Here is a 23,743-nt window from a genome sequence, read left to right as displayed (position 1 = left end):
GGGGAAGAAGAAATGAAATTCCCACCCTCCTAGTTGGGGTTACATCTATACAAAGGAAACTTTAACAAAAATAATTCCCACCACCATTAACTAGTTCAGCTCCCCCAGTGTTAACATGCTGCTGGTGTTTACTAGTCAGTTGGATCGGCTCTGAGCAGGGTTGAACTATTGAAACAGTATATATTTTTACACTGAAAATAGACTGAAGTAATCGGTGCAACCATCTAAAATTAAAATTTATTGTGACAAAGTATACATTTTATTACATTCAGGACTTTTTAGTCCATCATAAAATCAACAATTAATGCTGTACATGTGTACATTATGCTCAGTATGATACAGATGGTCTGTACTAAAAAAACCCCTAAAAATATCAGATCTGGTGTCTGCCCATCACTGGAGTTTATGCTCCCTGGCACTGCACTGAGTTCCATGACAGATTCTACACCAGTGTTGCTAAGGTCTGTGCATTGTGAGTGCTTTTGGGGCTTCTGTAGTCCTTTTGGTATTCTCTCTCTCTGTAGCTGTTCTCTAGGCTGTACTGAGTCCTGGTCATCTGGCTCCGAAAGGCCCGTACATTTCGAATGGTGAGTGCACAGATCACAGAACTTGGGAAGTACAAACAAGCAGCAACAATGCCAAACAGGCTGACAGCTGCATCACCCCCCTGAACCTCGCAGTTCATCCAGGTGTACCCACGGCGTGCATACAGTCTTTCCCTCTTCTTGCATGTGTCTGTGGAGTTCACCTGGATGATAAAGTGTAAGTAAAGGCCAACAGCTGCAATATACCCCATACAAGCCAGCATGTCAAAGGCACATTCTGCCACAAGCATCTTCACAGAGAGGCGATCAATGGGTTTTGCCCCAACGACAAGGAACAGGAGTGTAAATGCTGCTAATGTCAGGCTGAAGGCTACTCCCCCATACACACAAGGGGCTCTCATCTGGCTGAAATGCATGTCCAGGTCTCTCACTTCCTGGAACTCGGTTCCTTCAAATGGGCTGTAAAATGAACCAATGTTGAAAGAGCCCACTCCCAAACCTCCCATAGAAGTGAAGCCTGCAATAGCTGCCTGGGAGGCTCCAACACAGATCAGCACTAGAATGTTGACGGTAATTTCAACGAACTTCAAAATACCTGCAGGAAGAAAAGGGTGAATGAATTAAATATTGTATTTGTGTAAATGGCGGGGGCGGGGGGGAAGGGAACCAAGACATTTTAAACTACAGAGAGATCATATTGAGCTTTTCTCCTCAGGGGAGGCTACAGAAAAAGCCCTCCTTTCACTTTAATTAATGTATTTCAGAGCCTGAGCAAGATGGCTTTTTCTTCTTCTTTTTCTGTAATTTGATAGTGCACTTGATAAGTGGATCATGCAAGAAAAATTCATGAAGATTTTTAGTGTTGCTTGTGCTGTGATGAAGAAAAGGTAACAGCACCAACAGGTTGTATTTGGTACTCTAGCTGCTTGACACACAACCACACGGAATTGGAGTTGTCCATCTGAACAAAACTGTGAACAAGATTTTTTTAAAAATCTCCAAGCTCTTAGTGACTTTTTTGAAAAAATCAGGCCATTTACTGGATCCCTAAGTATGCATTTAGCAACCTTACTTAAGGAGCCTGTTTTTAAAAATGTTTGGCCTCTTATTTGCTGGATCTAATCTAAATCAAACAGGGTTTTTAAAATCATATTTAAGGAGACACTTGTTCAACCCGTGTGCCTCAACTGACCTCCTTTTAAAGGGAAGTAAATCCTATGATTCTTGGCTTGTCTTACTTAACTCCCATTTTCAAAAGCTAAAACTGTATGAAAAAGTTCTTCTAGGCTGACCATCTTCCTCCTCTTGTTTAAAAATAAATAAATAAATAATGGCTTGGACTTTAAGTAAAGGAACAGCATTTGGATAATTTGACTCTTGTTTGTCTGTCACAAAGTAACAAAAGTAAAGCTGAAGTTCTTCAATTTCAAACCGTCCACCGTTGCAATGGCAATTTTATGAAGAGATACCGTTTAACGTTTATCTTCCAATCCATCACCAAGCTAACAGGAAAAGGACCTTTTTGTAGAAAGGATTCCCAGACCCCTGCTTCTAGTAGTGGGCCATATATCTGTATTCTAAAAGTGTTTTAAAAATCAGAACTACATGTAACTTTTCCATAGCAAGGCTATAGGGGTTGATGGCTGTCCATCGGATATCCCTTCCTGGAGCATAACTGCATGTTAAGTGTATGCAATCCAACTGAATCCTGGCATTTCAAAAGGGCATTTTAATCAGCTGGTTGCTCCCCAATGCAAGATAAGTCATAAATATAACATGTAGCTCATCTTAAAGTGGCTTACAAAATATATCCACACAGCACAACTAATACCTTCATCCTGGTGTTTGGAAAATGAGAACAGTTTGGGAGGAGAGAGAATTTTGCTCAAGATCACCAAGGCAAAACCTTGCTGTACAAGGAAGTGTAATAGGATTTTTAATGTCCATCCAGGGAAGACAGCTTTCATATCAAAGGTTAACACCCATACACAAGACTGCATAGAACTCAGTTTATCTATCTTGCAATGTTGAACTGTATGTCAGGCATTGAACCAGTACCTCTAGGGAATTCAGGTATTTCTGTCTTTGTTTAGATACTCTCCCACCTCTCAAAACATGGATAAAACAGGCCTGACCAAATAAAATGGCCTGTTTTTATTAAATCTACATTTTTTCTACTTACTAATTCAGTCTTTACTGTTTTGTCTTACTCCATTAAAAGGACTGTTTGTTTTTTTCTGAAAAAATGCTGTAGTTTGGATCCTGCTCACTTCAAGCACTGAGCCTCCTAAAATGTAAATAGCCTTAGAGGAAGAGACCGGACAGAATTTAAGTGTTAATCTGATGTGATGACATCACCTTAAACAATGAATTCAAGGTCTTGTAAAGTGCTGGTTCGAGCCAGTGATGCATGTAATACCACTGCTTTATTTAGGGTGTGATGTAGGGGCGGTATTTTAGATCCTACTGCATATTTTAAAATCTCCAGGATGGTAAAGGTGAAGTTGTGAAGAATTTTTTATGGGTCTAAGTAAATAATTATAATGCAGAATTTGAAAAATATTAAATACTTTAACATAGTGTGTCTGCTTCTGTGCTGTGCAGAGCTAGTCCTTCAATATGTATGTAGTAGTAATGATCGGCTCATTAACCACTAGAGGGCAGACTAAGCTTAGTAAACCTTTTATTGCAGTTAAATTTGAAGCTTCAGGAGGCCAAACCCGTAGTGTAGCAAACATGCTGCACCTCCTAACTTCTGAATGTAATTACTGAGTCTCTAAGGCTCTTCTTACCCCCACCCACAATTCTATGCAGCAATAAGTGAATACAGGCTAAATGTAAGAAGCTTGCCAAAATGGTCCTGCATTTACTGGCCATTACAAAGTGGGACACAAATCGCAAGAAGCCTACAGACTTTCACTTTATGCTGCCAAATTCATCTGTGTTGCATTTCCCTGCTGTTATCTAGCCAGCTGCTCTCTGTTGCTGTCAGATCTGTATGAGCTTGCAAAGAAAGGAATGAAGCAGCACAACAAGGATTAGACTATGGAACATCCTTCCTCTTGCTAGGCTGTGTTGTTCTAGAAACCTTTGTTGCACTTTGGAAAGTGGGATTTCCTGGTGCAGAACCAACTGTGCTCTTCCAGGGTTTTTCAGACCTTTTAATTGAGCTGTACAATAGCATGAAAATTACTGAACCCAATCTACAATTTCCGGTGCCTGTAGCTTACTATGTAATTGCAATGGGCCTGATTCTGACCCACTGATTTCAGTGGGACTCCTCCTGGAGTAAGGTACTACAGTATGAGTAAGGGTAGCAGATCTGGCCCTTGTCCAGCAGGAGAGGACATGGATTGAGGTCACTACATGTGTAACCATCTCTGACAGTAACAGGAGTTGCTTTATGGCAGGTTGTGAATTCTATTTCCACAAAGGCAAGAAATTCAGGTTAGACAGGTTTGTGTGTCTGTACGATTTTAACACTGAACTCCCACAATGCTGACTCTCTGAGGAATTTGGGCTCGGCTTCATGGAACCAAGTTCACTGTCCTTGAGTCAACAACACACGCAGTCTTCCAGTGACCCTCTACTTCCTAGTTACTTGCAATATATTCAGACTGACTGTAAAATGGCCAAATATCCACAGCTCTCCTAAATCAAAGAAAAAAAAATATTCTGCTCCAGGGCAGAACAGGCAGCTGTGAATTACAGGGCTAGGTTTTGTCTAAGTAATAAACAGCTAAAGCAAACCTGAGGGGGCAAATGGAGATTAGAACTCTGGATTAAGAGCCCTTCTCAGTCTGACTTCCTTCAAAGTATACACACTACATTGATCAGAGTACTCTATCCAAGCCCTGCACGGTTTCTCAGCCCCTCTTGTTCCTTCTCTGATCTCATTTATTGCTGCCTCCAAGAGAAACTCCCAAGCTGCTGCTCCTGCCACTGCCCTCCCAGGTAGGAGTTTGCTTCTGTGAGGTACATTTTGTAAAATTTTCCCATGGCAGCCACGCAGGTGCCTGTGGGATGGGCGCTCTAGTGTGCTCAGCCTACTGTCGGTTTCAACACCCCACGTCGGTTACACTGCGCAGGAGTCCATGGCCCTGTGGTGAGAATACCAGCTGATGCACCTTGTCCGAACAAGGGCTTGCAATATCACCAATACTTGCAGAGCTACACTATTCTGAACAATAAGAAAATATTACAAAAAATCCCCTATGTACACAAGGCTTGGTGTTTGCTCGTTTAAACCTAGTCTCCAACTTTCGGCACCAGTACAAGCAAGGGTGTAGATCAGAGGTGGGGAAACTACAGCCCGCGGGCCCCTCTTGCCGGGCCCCTGAGCGCCTGGCCCAGGAGGCTCGCCCCCGGTCCCTCCCCCACAGCCTCAGCACGCAGTTGCAGAGCCACGGCCTGACCTGGTGCTCTGGGTGGCTTGGCTGCAGCACTGCCAGCCACCAGCGCTCCAGGCATCACAGTAAGGGGGTAGGGAGCAGGGGGGGTTGGATAGAGGATGGGGGGGTTGGGGAGGGTGGTCAGGGCAGGGGGGTGTGGATAGGGGTCGGGGCGGCCAGAGGGTGGGGAACGGGGGCGGGGGGGTAGTCAGGAAGGAGATGAGGGTTGGATGGGGCAGGGCTTCCAGGGGGCAAATCAGGAATGAGAGGGGGGTTGGATGAGGCGGCAGGGGGCAGTCAGGGGACAGGGAGCAGGAAGTGGTGGATGGGGTAGGAGTCCTGGGGGGCCTTCAGGGGATGGGGGGGTTGGATGGGGCAGGGGCTGAGAAGCAGTGGGGGGGCGGGTCAGATAGGAGGCGGGGGCTGGACCACACCTGGCTGTTTGGGGCAACACAGCCTCCCCTAACCAGCCCTCCATACAATTTTGGAAACCCAATGTAGCCCTCAGGCCAAAAAGTTTGCCCACTCCTGGTGTAGATGCAAGCCCTGATACTGTTGCTGAGGAATGAGCACTAAACATGCCAATTTAGTGGGTCTTGCCCCCCGTGCTCAGGCTCTAACTGATCACCATATAGATGGTCAGGAAGGAATTGTCCCCCAGGTCACATTGGCAGAAACCTGGGAGGAAGGAGTGTGGGGGAGAGGGAATGGGGGGTTTTGCCTTTCTCTGCAGCATGGGACACAAGTCATTTGTTGGTCTGAATTAGTGCAAGTGGTGGATTCTCTGTAACTTGAAGTCTTTAAATCAAGATTTGAGGACTTCAGTATCACAGCCAGATGTTCTGGGTCTACCACAGGAGTGGGTGGGTGAGGTTCTGTATACTGTGATATGCGGGAGGTCAGACTAGGTGATCATGGTCATCCCTTTTGGCCTTAAAGTCTAAGCATGTGGTGCAGCTTGAGTATTTCCACGTCAAGCAGCAAGGTCTCAGGTTTTGCCTAGAGTAGGATTTACAGGTGTGCTGTTAAGACATGCTAGCTAACTCTTTCTAATAGTCTAGTGTAAACAAAGCAGAGTTTAACTCCCCGTGCTAAGATGGTGAGTTAAAGCCTATGAGGCTTTGACATTCCACTTTACCATGTGTTAAAGTCTATGCTGCCTAGTCTACTTTCAGGTTTCAGAGTAGCAGCCGTGTTAGTCTGTATCCGCAAAGAGAACGGGAGTACTTGTGGCACCTTAGAGACTAACAAATTTATTAGAGCATAAGCTTTCATGGGCTACAGCCCACTTCTTCGGATGCATAGAATGGAACATATAGTAAGAAGATATATATACACATACAGAGAAGGTGGAAGTTGCCCTAAAAACTGTAAGAGGTTAATTAAGATGAGCTGTTTTCAGCAGGAGAAGAAAACTTTTGTAGTGATAATCAAGATGGCCCATTTAGACAGCTGACAAGAAGGTGTGAGGATACTTAACATAGGGAAATAGATTCAATATGTGTAATGACCCAGCCACTCCCAGTCTCTATTCAAACCCAAGTTATTAGTATCAAGTTCGCATATTAATTGAAGCTTCCAAAACAGACTCCAGTGAGAAACTTCTGAGCTTGAATGTTAGATGGGGTGGGATCTGAGTTACTACAGAGAATTCTTTCCTGGGTATCTGGCTGCTGAATCTTGCCCACATGCTCAGGGTTCAGCTGATCGCCATATTTCGGGTCAGGAAGGAATTTTCCTCCAGGGCAGATTGGAAGAGGCCCTGGGGGGTTTTCGCCTTCCTCTGCAGTATGGGGGGCCCGGGTCACTTGCTGGAGGATTCTCTGCACCTTGAAGTCTTTAAACCATGATTTGAGGACTTCAATAGCTCAGACATAAGTGAGAGGTTTATTGCAAGAGTGGGTGGGTGAGATTCTGTGGCCTGCGTTGTGCAGGAGGTCAAACTAGATGGTCATAATGGTCCCTTCTGACCTTAATATCTATGAGTCTATGAACCTGGTAGGTCAGGGGTGGGAGAACTTTTTGGCCTGAGGGCCACATTAGGATTCCGAAATTGTATGGAGGGCATGGTAGGAAAGGCTGTGCCTTCCCAAACAGCCTGGCCCCTGCCGTCTATTTGCCCCCTCAAAACTCCTGACCCATCCAACCCCCCTGCTCCTTGTCTACTGACTGCCCCCCTGGATCTCCCCCCCCCATTCAACCCCCTCCTTCTCCCTGTCCCCTGACTGCCCCGACCCCTATCCACATCCCCGCCCCCTGACAGGACTCCCACGCCTGTCCAACACCCCCTGTTCCCCATCCCCTGACTGCCCCCTGGGACTCCCTGCCCCTTATCCAAGTCCCCCACTCCCCACCCCCTTACCAGGCCGCTGAGAGAACCAGGACCGGCAGCCATGCTGCTGCGCAGTCTTGAGCACCGGGGCAGGCCGGCGGCTCTCGCAGCCGCGCTGCCCGGCAGAAGCTCATGGCCCTGCCGCCCAGAGTGCTGGCGGCATGGCGAGCTGAGGCTGCAGGGGAGGAAGGACAGCTGGGGAGGGACTGGGAGCTAGCCTCCCCAGCCGGGAGCTCAAGGGCTGGACAGGAAGGTCCCATGGGCCACAGTTTGCCCACCTCTGTGGTAGGTTAAACAAAGATGTATTGTTGCAGTCTGTGGTGTAGAATGTGAAGACCGTTCTGAAAGCCTTAAAGGAAAATGACCCTTTTTTAACTTCAGAATAATCTTGGACTATCTCAACTAATGGTATTGAACTTTTTTAAAAAAATAAGATAACATTCATCATGAAAGCTAAAAAATATACAGGGTCTAAGCCAAAGCCCATGGAAGTCAACAGACTCTCCCTTGTGTTGCAAGGATCAAACAGTGTATCTTTTAATAGTACCCTTATTGAAAAGTTCTGTAGAATTTAATAATGTAACTGTTCTATATTTTAATGGCACTATTTATGCATAATGCAAAATTCGTGTAGAAGGTGTATCACTATTATGTAGGTTTTAGAGTAGTTTCTGCAGATGGATATTCAATTTCTGTTGAACCCTGATAGATTTTCCTTATGAAAGTTGGTAGGACTTTTTCATAAATCCTCATGAAATCTTGAACACACCCAGACCAGGTAAGTCTATAGCTCCCCTGTACCTGAAACTGAACTCTAGTTACTACTCCACCTAACCTCATCCCTTACATCATGTCCCGGAATACTTGTCACTTCCTCCCCTCCCCCGGCCTCTTCTTGGTTCTTTTTTCCTCCTCCTGTTTTTCACTTCTGTGAATTTTTTTTAAAACTTTGTGTTTTGCTCCTCTTTCCCTACTTGTCTGCCTACTCTGACCCTCACCTGAACAGTGTGTACTACTGTATTTGGGTTGGGCAGTATTCACTGGTGGCCCCGTAAGTGCCACGCTATATATGTGGTGGCTGAACTGAATGTGAAAACTTGGGCCAGTGAGCTACTGCATAAATCTGCAGCCCTGTGCACATGAACTGTTCCTGTGGCAGGCTCCATTAGGGGCTGTTATAAAAGCAGGGAAGAGAGAGAGGTCAGATGTGAATTGGTCAGCTCAAGGGTTAAATAGCTCAACAGCCCATTTTAAATTCCCTGAGCCAGAGAGTCTCCCTCATTTGAAACAGAGATTTTAAAAAAAGGAGGTTGGCTTTTGGTTTTTAAAGGTAACTTTTTAAAAAGGCCCGTATTCTGACAACATACATGCAATTGCAGAAGCAGGAGTCAAACAGTTCTACAAAGGACTCCGGATGTAGAACCACTCTTGCCAATAAACTGGTTGCACTCCACAGAGTAAAGTTACCGCTGAGGCTTGAGGCTTTACAGTCACCTCTGTGCTGCAGCAGCTGGATTGAGAGAGGACGGCGGAGATGGAAAGTTAAGAAAATCTGGCAGAAGAAAGGAGAGATTTTTTAAAAACACCAAGGGAAAGAAGGGACACGTCAGTGAAAGCAAAAACAGGTGAGGAGGATGAAGAGGAACAGAACGAAAGGGCAGACAGAGGAGAGGAGGTCATTATAAAAACAGGGGACGGGGTGGGAGGTAATGAAGGAAAAGAAAGCAGCAGACTTAGAAAGGTAACATTCTAAAAATAATTTAAAGCTGGATGCCTCCATATTGCAATAAAGTTGCATGTTCACGTGAGTGTGTTTTTGTGTTGTACACCTTACGTGTACATATGCATGAGGTGTGATCCTGCTGCTATTGACATCAACAGCAAAAGTCCCGCTGTCTCTAATGGTGCAGGATCAGACCAATAGAAAACATACTATGTAAAAAAACCACCCACCCTGCAGTTCAGATGTTCCCTTTCCAGTGGTGCTCTTCTTTCTATGGATCTTGCTAAAACATCTCTAATGGGGTAATACTTAAAAAGCACTCAGGTTCCAGGAGGCAATGTAATGACAAAAATTAATAACTGAGCCTGGGAAGTTCAAGGGAGCCTAAGGGAGTTAGGTACCTAAATACCACTGAATTCAAATGGAATCCAGGTGCCTAACTCCTGACAGAGAAAAATTAGTCAAAATTTGGAAAATTACAAAATTTGATGTATCTGCTCTAGTCAGAAGAGAAGCAATAGCACTATCCTTTTAATATTTGTAAAATGTCCCTTGTTAGTGAAGATAACAATCTTGCTTAGAAGCCTCAAGTGACTCCTCCTGATATCCTGGTAATTCTCAAGTTCATATGCAGGGATTGTTCTATTCCCCACATCCGCCCTGCCCCAGAGACCATTTTCTCCCATAGGAACAGTTTTCCCATACTGCCAAGAACTTACTCCAAGTCCTACAGTTTGAAACTCATGCCTGTACTGCATCTGTGGCATACTTGGGACTTGCAGGACTGTCCAGGCAATACTGGTCCCTAAGTGATGGAGTGCTAGCGCGATATTAACTTCATGCTCCAGTACCACATCGCGCTAAGCAGTAGCTGCATCGTATGGACTGAGAGCAACATGGCAAATAACTTCAGGCCACTTGGGGGATCAGGACATCCTAACCTTTTTCATGGTTCTTGCCTGAGCTTATTCCAGGTCCTGCCTTCTACTTACTCTCTCCATCCACTATTTTCCCTGATACTTCCTACAAAAGTGGGAACGGCTTCTGAACACTTTCCCTATTTGCTGCTTCTGTGACTGCTTCAGGGACGAATTTAGTTTCAGATCAGTTTCATTCAACCCAAAACAAAACACTTTTTTGTTTTGATTTTGCGCTTTTTATCATTTAATGAAATTAAGAGAAATTTCAAAAGTAGTTACAAATGCTGTGTATTAGGTAAATTGTAAGTAACTATTGCAAAAAGTAGTTCCTTAATTTACAGTAAGTCTTCATTTAAGTGTCACCATCATTGTAAATTTTTCTTTCATATCCCCATATCAAATATGGGATTTTTAGAGGCACCATTACCTTGAAATCTAGTCAGTTAAAATACATCTCAAGGTGAATAATTTTTGGTGTTAACACTAGTCCCCCAAGATCCCCTACCAATCCTTGTGGGATAATCTCACTTTCCTATTTTTTTCAATGGTTTTCTCTCCTTCTCTGAAAGATCCTTGCAAATGGGGGAAACTGACTATACAGGGGAGGACAGTAAAGTTATATACACACACTGCTATTAAGTGCACAAGATTTATAACACAAAAGTAGTGAAGAGTACAGACTCTTCCAGTTATAGTGGCATTACATGTTACTTGTAACAACACCAGATAAAAAAAAATCAGATATCTGATTTTTTTAAATAAAGTTGATAGTATCTCAAGTCAGTATAAATTAATATATAAAGGATTTTGTCTTTTTGAAACAGCTTTTTTTACATTTTTAGGTTGATTTAGCTGAGCATTTATTAATTGATTGTTTAATGTATATTGTCATCAAATACCAATATTGTAAAATAATTTGTCAGTGGCTAATTCTATTATATAGTTTTTTGCTGCACCAAATCCATTGGTTTGTCAAGCCTTCAACGCTTTTCCCCAAAAATTACACTGGGAGTAATTAGTCATTAGTTCCTAGAGCAGTACCATCCTCTCACAGGCGGTGCTAGTTTGAATACCAATGATATCTAAAATTGAGGCAGGTAAATGTGATTGGAAGAATGGGATACACAGGTAATAATAGATCTTGCCTTACTCAGTATTAATATAGTTAGCTACCATAGTTTGTTCACATAATTGTATTAATTCACATTTTGACTATTGTACTTGACAGAATAATAAAAGCAATATGAAACAGATCTTGATACAGATGCATTGCTCTGATAGGTTTTATATTTTAATAAAGTAAGAGGGGCACGGTTTTGTCTTGATACATAATGCAATATCTGTATGGACTATTTTAGCATCACAAGAAACAGTATTTCTCTGCAATAATTTTTATAATTTATGAATTTTAAGAAACTTTTGGAATTAGATACATTTGTTTTGCACAATATTTTTCATTTGACAGCTGGAAAGAGGCGAACAGATAAAGGTGGCTTGAAAAGGTCAAAGGGATGATATAGTTCAGGAAAATTATTGTGACTGCAAACCATAAGTCTTGAAAATGTGTAATATCTAGGGGGTGAAAGATAAAAATGTAATAGGAAAAGGCTTGCGTTTCCAAAAACAAAAGTTTAAGGAAAGGAAGAGCCCCATCCTGCAAAAAAAAAAAAAAAAAGAAAAAAAGAAAAACCAGGTGAGAGAAAAATTAAATTTTTTTAAGAGGATCCTCTTGTGTGCCTTGCTCCTACCTACATGTTAGAAATAGAATGTATGGATTTACTATTCTTATTTCTTCTGTCTCCCTCCACAGAGTGCTTTAAAGAGAAAAAACTGAAAACTTAAGTGGCATCAAATGTTAGGGGAAAAGTCAGTTTTAGGTGGTAGCTTTCTTTTATTAACTCCAGTACTGGGTTGTTTTTTTTTTAAACAATTAACACAAAAGGAGGAGAGAGAACAGTAAGCGATGGAAAAATGCAGTTCCTTTCTCTAGTGCTTGGAGAAGGCCATAGCACAAACCAATTGGCCTCTTCTAGGCCCCCATTTTAATCCCCTGTCTCTGAGTAGGTTGCCAACTTTGACTGACTGAATTCCTGGCCGTTTTGTCACCTGACATTATCTTTAATTAAAGATTCATCTTTAATTCCTGGAGACTCCAGGACAATCCTGGAGGACTGGAAACCATAGCTCTGAGGGAAAAAAAATCTCTCTGATCTGAGCAAGGCAAAGATCTTGAGAGATCTGGTCATTTGGGAATCTTTTTGCTGTGACTAGTTTGGCAAGCCAAGTGTGCAAGGATTAGCCTGGTCATGGCTGGCTAAACAAAATAGAAGACAGAGGAATAAGGTGAGAGTAGAAAGTAAAACAATAGGATAGCAGGAGCTCTCAATTCACACATTAGGTCAGGGGACTCAAACACGTGGCCTGCATGCGGCCCACAGAGTTATTTCCTGTGACCGGCCATAGCTCCCTTCAACCCCCCCCAAGTGCGCCATGTCCCCGTTTTTCCACCTACCTCCCAGCACTTCCTGCCACCAAACAGCTGTTTGGCTGCACTTAGGACTTTCCAGGGGGGAGAAGCGGGGACACAAGGCACTCAGGGGAGGAGTTGGGGAAGGGGTTGGGATAGGGGTGGAGCAGGGCAGGGCCTCATGGAAGGGGTGGAGTGGGGGCAGGGCTGGGAGCAGGAGGGGCTTTTGTAACTTTGTATGAAAAGGTGTCAGTGATGTGACCCTCGGGCCAATGTACTAGTCCTCATGTGACCCTTGTTGTGAATTGAGTTTGAGATCCCTGCATTAGGTGTTGCTCAGGAAACAGCCGTGGAGAAGATGTTATTTGGCTCCCTGTTCTGGTCTGAGCAGCGCTTATTTCAGAATCGGGGAAAAGAGTGTTCAGCTGTGTGGTGCTAATTTCCTGAATCTGAACATGTGATGGTGGATAATTCATGTGGTAAGGATACCTCAGTTTCTAGATATTCCACAGAAAATGTCTAAAGGGAGCAGCAACACCCCCAGAGAGAAACGGACTATCGTAAAACAGAAAGATGCCAGTTCTGCTTGTCTGATGAGAACAGGAGCAATGAGGCTTATTCCAGACCAACCAAGCTGCGTATATTTATCATTAAATCCGTATATGGCTAGATTCATCAGGAGACTTAGGTGCCTAGAAAATCACTGGATTCACAAAACACGAGTTTAGCTCCTAGGCTCCCTATACAACAAGCTCTCCTGTTGAAGCTGTTCCACTGTGGATAAATACTTAAGTCATTGGAGCAGGAGGACTGGCCCCTGGGTGCTCTACTTACCAGGCTGTACAGTCACTCATACTTGCTCTGGCTCTCTATCTTGGGCCCAATGATTCAGAGTGATTCCTTAACGCAAAATTCCATGTTTTAAGGTGGCATATAAAGGCGTAGGGGCCTAAAAATGCAAATAGGTGCCTTGAGCAATTTACAAAAGCATCTAAGCAACCTAGAGGCCTAACTCCCATTGAAAGTCAGTGGGAGTTTGGTGCCAAACTCAGGTACTTTTGAGAATCTGACTAGGGGCCTATTTGCATCTTCAGGCATATCTTTGTAAATCTGGCCCATAGACATTTAATAAGACCAATACCTGAATGGCAGCTATGCCATTCATGAATTAGTCTCCCTGGACGTTGTTATTCAGTCCCCTCCCTCTTTTGTCCCTCAGCCTGAGTTTGTTGTGTTTATGAATCAGGATGTCTGATTGAAACAAGGACATAAATCTGTGAAGAGACACATGGAAGGTAAGCCAAAATAAAAATCCACATACCTCTCCTTGAGCATAGGTTATTACATTTCTCTGAAAAGGTCTCTTTCTCAGGATTATAATGTGATGGTGAATCGATATATTCATGAGTTGATAGTGTGTTTTTTTGGTACAGGTCTGAATTAGCAGTAGAAGCTCTCGAGTGTTGGTTGCCAGGAATCCCTTGTGTTGATCTGAAAATGGGGTAGGATTAAAGGATTATCTATAGGAGACAGCACAGTCTAATATTTTTGGACAAGTGCATCAAAAGAGTATTAGTTTTAGTTTCTGGAATTTTTGCTAACTGACTTGCTTCACTGCTATGAGTGATCGATCCCTTTTGTTTACAGACATTTGATCAAATGAGATCTGTTTGCAAGAGTGTTCGTGAAATGTATCACCTGCTTGCACAAATAAATATTCACAATGTTTTGTGAATATTACACCGATTTTGAAAAACTTTAATTATTCACATCATAAGTCCATTCAACTATTGCTAATGCTTTTGTGTAATTTGCAAAAAGAAAAGAGGAAGTGGGTGGAACTCTGTTTCTGAATACCAGTGATCACTCATCTGCCATGACAAGCAAATACTCAATTACCAGCCCATGGACAAACCAGAGGCTAAAGTTTTCTGTAACATTTGCACATTACAAATAAATCTGTAAATAAGCACCACCAATTTGTGGATAAGCAATGTATCTCATGCATATTTGCAATTTACTGCATTTCACAATGATTCTTTTACAAGAATACAAAAGCATGGCATTAAAACCAGAATATAAAATATTTCATGACAGTAACATTGTATCTACTCACATTCTCCTTTTTACAATTTTACAAGGTCTGGTACGATCTAGTCTCTCCCCCTTTCTCTGAACTCCTTTCCAATTTAAGAATATCTTCCTGTACTACAGCAATGAATGCAATATTCCAGCTGTGGTAGCACCAGTGTCAATGCGTATGATTACCGCCTTTCTGCTTGCGTATCCAAAATGGCGCTGGCCATTTTGTTGCCTTATCATACTGTAAACTCATCTATGAATAATGCTTTTCTACCATTTATGGTGGACTAGGAAACTATACCCCATCCTAGCAGATATTGGCCTGACTTCATTCATTTCCTCAGCTGGACTACAGCAATGCAGTACGCTGGGGCACGAAACCATTAGTCCTTAGTTTAGTCCAGCTAGTTCAGTATATCTCCTCAGTAACCTAAGCTATTATTAATACACCTGTCTGCCACTTTTCCCATAGAATAGCAAGTTCCAGGTCTTAGTTCTTTATCTTCAAGGATCAAAATGGCTTGGACCCAGGAGAACTAAAAGATTTCCTGAAGCTCTGGTATGAGGACAGTGGTCAACAACTCCACCCCTCTGTCACAACAGAACTTACATTCCCCCCACCCCCCCTTTGTGATAGAATCTGTGCAGGAGACAGCTTTCTTGGGGGCAGGTTTGAAACTGTAGAACAAATCCCTGCAGGAACTAAGGATCATCACAAGAATTCCCAAGGGAAGTAAGGATTATCACAAGCCTCACACCTGCTCTAAGTGGAAAGCATGCTTCTCTGACCTGTGTTCTCTAATGTACACACATAGGAGCATGAACATAAGCCCTATCAAACCAAAACACAATGCTTCCCTACAATTAAAACACAGTCCTCCCTCAAGGAGGATGAGAGAATGGACTTCATGTGACCGATATTGCACATATTTCAGTGCACTACTGAAAGGCTCTCCACCACTATAGTTATGAGGATGGAATAAAAAACTGTATAGAACAGAACATGTCTAATATGGTGTCTTATTACTCTTAGATTCCCTTCAGCATTATTACGTCAAAATTTCTCCTTCCAACTGAACATCTGTCTGAGATTACTTATCCACAGGTCTATTAGCCTGCATTTTTCCTCAACTGAATTTAGTTTCATTTTCTGATCTCTAGGTTCTTTTACATTTCTCTGTCCTCCTAAAACTCCATGAATTTAACGTAATCCACAAATATCAGTTAACCTGGATGTGTAAGCAAAAGCATCTTCACTCTCTAGAGAATTAAGTGATTTTTCACTCTAGTTCTTTAACTTTAATCAAAAATTTTCTGACTTTTGTCCTGGATCTTGGGGAGCTGCCTGACAAACTAAACTGTTTATAAAATCTCTCAGCTAACTCGAAAGCAATCCCTTTAATATTTCTGATACTGTGCTACTTGCCAGGAATGTTGATATTCAAAAAGAGAGAGTGATACAAGTTCCAAACGAAATATAGCCTTTTTCTGATACTTTTGTAATTTTCTAGCAGTTTCTTTTCCTGTCCACCGTGCTCCCATTCTTCTCTGTGGGTTGGATTCTCAGTCTGGACTACATGTCCATTGATGCAACACTTTCTCCCATCTTGGTGAGGGGAGGTGGTGTGTTTATTATAGGACTCTATGGCCATGGGGCATCATGGGAAATATAGCCTGGCCAGAAAGCTAAACCCACAGAGAAGAGTGGGATCACTAGGCATCACAACTACACTCCCCTGATGCACTGAAATGTCATTTTGTATCAAAGTATTTTGCTTTTCAGATGAAAACCGTTTCCTTCCCAATTTTCCACATCCTTTCAAAAATTGTCAGTGGTACAGTAAGTTCATCAGCAAATTTTCTTAATATCTTAAAATTCACATCAGCTGGACCGGGTGATTATTTTAAAGACGGCTGCTACCCTGAAACCTATATTCTTTACCTATTTTATTCCCTCTCCTCTTTACCATCAGTTACAGGGATTGTCTTGTTGGAATATTTTTTTCCTCCCTGTTAAATATAGATTTTAAAGACTTCAGTATTTCAGCCTTTTTAAACCATAATTACAATCATTCTGCTCCCCTGCATCCTCCCCTTTTTATTTTTTTAATGGTCCTGAAAATTCATTGTCTCCTCCTCTGTCAAATGCAGAAGAATAAGCCAGGCTGCACCCCAGTATGGTCTAGGCTGGAAGGGCTGGACAGGGAGAGCGCAAAACATGCCAGTTTCTGAAGCCACCCCAAACTTCTAGATTAGCTAGGGTTGCCAGGCGTCTGGTTTTTGACCGGAATGCCGGATCAAAAAGGGACCCTGGCGATGCTGGTCAGCATCACTGACCAGGCCATTAAAAGTCCAGGTGGCAGCACAGCGGGGCTAAGGCAGACTCCCTGCCTGCCCTGGCTCCATGCGGCTCCTGGAAGTGGCCAACATGTCCCTGTGGCCCCTAGGTGCAGGGGTGGCTGGGGAGGCTTTGCACACTGCCCTCACCCCAAGTGCCAGCTCCACAGCTACCATTGGCTGGGAACCAAGGCCAATGGGAGCTGTGAGGGTGGTACTTGCAGGTGAGGGCAGTTCACAGAGCCCCCTAACCATCCCTCTGCCTAGGAGCTGCAGAGATGTGCCTGCAGCCCTCACCCCCTCCTGCATCCCAAACCACTCATCCCTGGCCTCACCCCAGAGCTCGCACTCCCAGCTGGAGCCCTCACCCCCTGCCCCAGCCTGGAGCACCCTCCTGCACCCCTCATCCCTAGTCCCACCCCAGAGCCCACCCCCCCACCGGAGCCCACACCCTGAACCCCTCATTTCTGGCCGCATCCCCAGCAGGAGCCTGCACCCCAACCCAGTGCCGCAGCCTGGTGAAAATGAGTAAGTGAGCAAGGGTTGGGGAGAGCGAGCGATGGAGGGAGTGGGGGATGGAGTCAGCAGGGGGCAACGGTGTTCAGTTTTCTGCAGTCAGAAAGTTGGCAACCCTACCATTAGCTGCTTCACATGTTGCACCACATCTACTGCAGACATTGAGGCCTTGCTGACACACTAACACTGGTTTACTAAAGAGTGACTACATATGTTTACAGTAGTTTATTTTGGTTTAGCTTAAACCTGTTCCTAGTTGAAAAAAGTGTTCACTCAGCCTTAGCATCTGTTCAATTAAACGGCATCTTCAGTTAAACCAGTGCAACTCTGCATGTAGACAAGCCTGCTCCAATTGTCACCTCTGGGAAGACCAGGCCATGACCCCCCTCCTTGGTCATATGACCCAGCCACATCTTCTCATGCCCACAACTCAGCTCTTCCCATCTTCCTTCTCCACCTCCATGACTCAGCCTCACCGCCTTCCTTTCCTGCCAGCCCACATGACCTAGTTCTCCCTCAACATAGTTCTTTAGTCAAAGAATGTTTAATTAGACTCCTTAAAACGTCCAACAGCAAAATAATTCCGTCACAGTTCTGAATGTGGCATATTCACATTTCTGAATTTCAAAGCTGAATATGTCTTTCCTGGTATTGTAATAACCACAACATGAATGTAAAACAAACAAGCTCCGCACCCCATAGTGAGGGACAAAGGAGACATACCTTCCATTGAATGGGTATGGCTTTTTAGCTCTTCTCTCCTCATGGTGTCTGTCAGATCTGTGGCTCTCATAATATTGGTGCTGCTTATTGAGGTGAGGTGTCTCAGCATCAGCCATCTTGTTTTTCACATGTATTTCTTCTTGCTGAACTCTTCTGAACTAGAGAGATAAAACCAATTCAGTTTATAGTTCTAATTACTCATTGACCAGCATTTACACAAAATGATCACCTCTGAATTAGTTAGGATTTCAGTAAAGTGATTGAGAAGTACAGTGTTGGGGAAGGGAGGGGAGGGTAAGGAAGCTGTCCTTAGTCCATGAGTAAGATGTAGCTTCTCAACAAGGAAGTAAGTTCCCCTCCTTTTACTTTTCCATTGCCAAGTAACTTTGACTTTTCTGCGTTCAACAGTACAGGTATTTAAACAGATTTTTCTTCTCTCCTAGCCTGAGTACAAGGACAATGCATATCGTCCTCCTGTGTTCTTATATAAAGCATATCTCAAGACTCCTGTAATGGTGTCTTTTTGTATAAGACATTAAGCATAGGAAATGCACACCTACCTATTTAGGTCTGCATTGTGTGCATATGTGGTTCTTCCTGACTTTACTAGGAGCCATGTACATCTGAGAGCAAAATTTATCCCTGCTAGTATGTTTAAGGAGAGAACACAAATGCCCTTTAAAGGGAGGATTATAGTTCTGTCTATAGCACGGGTAGGCAAACTTTTTGGCCCGAGACCACGTCTAGGTATAGAAACTGTATGGCGGGCCATGAATGCTCACAAAATTGGGGTTGGGGTGTGGGAGAGGGTGAGGGCTCTGGGGTGGGGCCAGGAATGAGTTCAGGGTGTGGGAGGGGGCTCCGGACTGGGGGGGAGGGGGTTGGGACACGGGGGGTGTGTGTGTGCGGGCTCTGGGGTGAAGCTGGAGATGAGGGGTTGGGGTGCAGAACGGTTCTCTGGTCTGGGACCAAGGGGCTCAGAGGGCAGGAGGGGGATCAGGGCTGGGGTTGGGGCACAGGAGGGGTTCAGGGGTGCAGGCTCCAAGTGGCACTTACCTCAAGCAGCTCCCAGAAGCAGTGGCTTGTCCCCTCTCTGGCTCCTATGTGGAGATATGGCCAGGTAGCTCTGTGCACTGCCCCATCCGCAGGTGCCACCTCTGCAACTCCCATTGGCTGCTGTTCTTGGCCAATGGGAGCTGCAGAGCCAGCGCTTGGGGCGGGGGCAACATACGGAGCCCCCTGGCTGCCCCTAAGCGTAGGAGCTGGAGGGGGGACACGCCACTGCTTCCAGGAGCCATGTGGCAAGCCCCAGACCCTGATCCCTGGCGGGAGCTCAAGGACCAGATTAAAACATCTGAAGGGCCAGATGTGGCCCCTGGGCCGCAGTTTGCCCACCCTGGTCTATAGCTTGTGCTTCAACCTAGGCTATGTGCCCAGACACGCGTGCCCCCCCCCTCCCAAAAAACCCAAACTATTAACATGGGATAAGATTGAGAGTACATTATCCTCAGTTATTTAGGGTAAAATACATTAGAGGTTGTCATAAATATAAAGGGAAGGGTAACCACCTTTCTGTATACAATGCTATAAAATCCCTCCTGGCCAGAGGCAAAGTCCTTTTACCTGTAAGGGGTTAAGAAGCTCAAGTAACGTGGCTGGCACCTGACCCAAAATGACCAATGAGGGGACAAGATACTTTCAAATCTGGAGGGAGGGAAAAGGCTTTTGTCTGTCTGTGTGATACCTTTGCCGGGAACAGATCAGGAAGCAAGCCCTCCAACTCCTGTAAAGTTAGTAAGTAATCTAACTAGAAAATGCTTTAGGTTTTCTTTGTTTTGGCTTGTGAATTTCGCTGTGCTGGAGGAAATGTGTATTCTTGTTTTTGTGTCTTTTCGTAACTTAAGGTTTTGCCTAGAGAGATTTTCTATGTTTTAAATTTGACTGCCTGTGAGATTATCTTCCATTCTAATCTTACAGAGTTGTTCTTTTATCTTTTTTTAAGAATCTGATTGGGGTTTTTAGCATTCCTAAAAACCCGAGGTTGGTCTGTGCTCATCTTCTTTATTCTCAAGCCTCCCCTGGAAAGGGGGTGTAAGGATTTGGGGGGATATTTTGAGGAAATAAGAACTCCAAGTGGTCCTTTCCCTGATTATTTGTTAAATTGCTTGGTGGTGGCAGCATTTACCAAGGGCAAACACTTTGTGCCTTGGCAAGGGCAAACACTTTGTGCCTTGGGGAAGTTTTAACCTAAGCTGGTAGAAATAAGCTTAGAAGGTCTTTCATGTGGGTCCCCATACCTGTACCCTAGCATTCATAGTGGGGAAGGAACCCTGACAGAGGTGGTGTAATTATCCTCCAACAATCAATGTTATAAATTTAGGAAATTCAAATGTAAGGTTAACGTTAAAAGGAATCCCAAGGTGTTAAGGTTGTTTACATGTAATAACCACATAGTTCCATGCCTTAACTCAGCTGTGTAGGGATACCATGTAACAACCAAACAATTGTGATTAATGCATAAATATTTCTAGACCCAAATTAGATGTAACTGATTTGTAAAAATGTCCCCTCTATCCTCCCCTCCCTCATTTTTCCCCTGGTGGTGGCAGTGAAGGGAGGAGTTAAGGTTGTATGGCTGACAAATGGGGAACCACCATCTTCCCTGAAGGCAGGGAACGGCTTCACTTCCATTTTTCTCAAAGGAATGCTATGACCATTTTGACAGTGGGCCACTGTCTTTCCTGAGAGCAGCTTGTGGCCTCACTTTCATTGAGAACAAAAGGAGATTGCAGCTAATTTGAAAGATGGGCCCTTTGTGAAATTCTTTGCTGAAGGAGACAGTTATAAAGTGGCAAAAAATGACCACAGTTTCTTCTAATGTAGCCAATCCATGAGATTTCAATGACTTTTAATTATTAAAAGTTTTCATTAGTCCATTAAGATTACGCAGGCTCTGTGTACACACTCAGAATGATAAATTTAAAGTTCTCACTTTAAAATTAGTTTTGTCCAACTAATTAACTTGTGTACGTGTACAGGCTCAGAATATTCATTCTGTACTCCGCCTCAGTGCTGTAGTTTTGGGGCGCATATACCGTGCCTGAATCCTTAGCTGTGGAACTACAGTACCCTACTATCCTAACGTGCCCTAGTTCCCAGCTCTGCCCATTTCTGACTGTGTGATCTGGGGACAGTTGACTTATATTTCTCGGCTCTTTAATTTCCTTACCTGCAAAAGGGATAGACTAATTTTCACATCTACCAGTCTGGATTCCTAGTCTAAAATTTCAACCCCATGAGCCCCCTCTGAAGAGGAAAATACCCCACACCCTTTAGCTCGGTCCTCTGGGAAAATCAAGTGCTTAGTAAACAAAAAACACAAAAACAGCAGGTGCAGGACTTCGAAAGGGTCACACCTATCTCTTCCCCCACCAGCAGGGGCCACTCTCAGAGAGAGTCCAACCCAGCCCCAGCTCCTCTGGCATGAGGCCGCCCCCGCCCCTAAAATCCCCACCATGTAAGACCCCGGCCATGCTCTAGTCCACAAAAACCCCAGCCTCTAGATCCCTGGCTGCACAGTCTCCTTCCCCGAGAAAATCCAGACCGCGCCCCATGCACTTTTCCCGACCCTCCCCACGATCTCTCTCCCATTCCCCTCTTTAAAAAAGTCTTTAAAGCTCCTCACTTGTCCGGCGGCGGCGGCGGCAGCGGCAGCACCCAGGGCCTGTGAGCGAGAGGTTTTAGCTGAAGTTTCCCCCCTGGCTGCTCCCCCGGGTCTCCCTGTTTTCCACTCCAAGCCAGTGGAGCTGCATTTCCTTGTGTGTGCGAGGCAGGGGGCGGGGGAGGACGAGTCTCACAGGTGGAGGACAGGTCACCGCCCCTCCCCGCGGCTCCCCGCTCTCGCCGAGGCTGGAGCTTGCTCAGCGGGGGGGTTTCGCCTCACACCCCGCTGGCTTCGCGGCCTGCGCGAGGGGCCGGCGACGCGCGGCTCTGCAGCCGGGGAGCTCGCCGCGGAGGCCAAAGGGTGGGTAGTGAGGGGGAGACCAGGCAACCTGAGATCGGGCGGCCGGGGGGGGGGGGGGGACGTTGTTAATCTCCCCGGGAAAGCAGGAGTCGAACAGCACCCTACCCGTGCAATGTGCTGCGACCCAGGAATTAGGACACAAGTGGCTGTAACCCGGCTGCTTAATTAGGGTGTAGGGCCGCCTGAATTGATATTTATACTTTCGCTCTCTAATATGTGTGCAGCGTTTTGGGGCTGTTGCTGTGTAGTGATATTTATGCCAAGTAGGTGGGGATGTTCCTTTATTTTTCTCAGCAGTAACTATTGGGGGGCTGGACGGGACATGACAACATGGCAGGCCTCAGAGCCGGCAGCAATTAATTCCCTGTTTTTTACCCCCAGCTCCAGCCCCTACTGTTTTGCACATTTAAACAGTATCTTTTGGGGGCAGTGGGGTCTCAACCAGGGGTACATGTACCCCTAGGGCAGGGGTGGCCACCCTGTGGCTCCGGAGCCACATGCGGCTCTTCAGAAGTGAATATGCGGCTCCTTGTAATAGGCACCGACTCCGGGGCTGGAGCTACAGGCGCCAACTTTCCAGTGTGCCCGGGGGGTGCTCGCTGCTCAACCCCTGGCTCTGCCACAGGCCCTGCCCCCTTGCTGCCCCTCAGAGCCTCCTGCATGCCATGCCATGAAAGAGCCGATCGGGGAGGTGCGGGGAGGGAGGGGGAGGCACTGATCAGCACGGCTGCCGGTGGGCAGGAGCTGATGAGGGGCTGCTAACGTATTACTGTGGCCCTTTGGCAATGTACATTAGTAAATTCTGGCTCCTTCTCAGGTTCAGGTTGGCCACCCCTGCCCTAGGGGTACGCAGAGGTCTTTCAGGGGGTACAGCAACTCATTTAGATATTTGCTTAGTTTTACAACATGCTAGATAAAAAGCACCAGCGCGTCAATACAAACTAAAATTTCATACAGTGACTTATTTATACCGCTCTATATATTATACATTGACATGTAAGTACAATATTTATATTCCAATTGGTTTACTTTATACCTATATTGTGAAAATGAGAAAGTAAGTGATTTTTCAGTAACAGTGTGCTGTAACTACTTTGTATTCTTATGTCTGATTTTGCAAGCAAGTAGTTTTTAAGTGAAGTGAAACTTGGGGGTATGCAAGACCAATCACACTCCTGAAAGGGGTACAGTAATCTGAAAGGTTAAGAAAAACCACTGCTTTGGATTTCTAAGCAGAGCAGGGGAACAGATAAGTGAGACAAAGGCACAACCAATGACAGCACGGGTTCTGAAACTGGGGTCGTGACCCCTCAGGGGGTCACAAGGTTATTATGTGGGGGGTCACAAGCTGTCAGCCTCCACCCCAACCCCAGCTTTACCTCTAGCATTTATAATGGTGTTAAATATATAAAAAAGTGTTTTTAATTTATAAGGGAGGGTTGCACTCAGAAGCTTGCTGTGTGAAAGGGGTCACTGGTACAAAAGTTTAAGAACCACTGAATTATAGCCACACAATTAGCCAGTGCCCTGTCCCCTTAAAAGTGAAGGCTGAGTGGAATAAAGTAGTAAACAGGAGGGAGAGAGATTGAGTAGTGAGATACTGATGCAGACCCTGGGACAAAGGGATGATGCAGCCTGATAGGCAGTACTGCCAACATAAATCCTCTCTGACATCTGCATAAG

General features: G+C 44.8%; 1 protein-coding gene and 1 long non-coding RNA gene across 2 annotated transcripts in view; one reads left to right on the top strand and one right to left on the bottom strand.

Moving 5' to 3' along the window:
• Window positions 1–218: 218 nt before the first annotated feature.
• On the bottom strand, window positions 219–22,062 carry LOC140907072 (MARVEL domain-containing protein 3). Its single transcript, XM_073332216.2, has 4 exons — window positions 21,722–22,062; window positions 18,037–18,194; window positions 13,700–13,869; window positions 219–1,140 (listed from the first exon to the last, which is right to left on the bottom strand). Exons 2-4 carry the CDS (start codon window positions 18,150–18,152, stop codon window positions 443–445), a joined length of 984 nt encoding a protein of 327 aa, XP_073188317.1. The 5' UTR covers window positions 18,153–18,194; window positions 21,722–22,062; the 3' UTR covers window positions 219–442.
• Window positions 21,878–23,743, top strand: part of LOC140907074 (uncharacterized) — a 41,236-nt gene continuing 39,370 nt past the window's right edge. Inside the window, exon 1 of the long non-coding RNA XR_012157358.1 lies at window positions 21,878–22,060. This is a non-coding gene — a long non-coding RNA (uncharacterized LOC140907074). The remainder of the gene's footprint in view (window positions 22,061–23,743) is intronic.

The sequence above is a fragment of the Lepidochelys kempii genome, chromosome 2 (genome assembly GCF_965140285.1).
Source record: "Lepidochelys kempii isolate rLepKem1 chromosome 2, rLepKem1.hap1, whole genome shotgun sequence".
Lineage (NCBI taxonomy): Eukaryota > Metazoa > Chordata > Testudines > Cheloniidae > Lepidochelys > Lepidochelys kempii.
The sequence above is the reverse complement of the archived record's forward strand: the minus strand, read 5'-3'. Positions and strand labels throughout refer to the sequence as shown.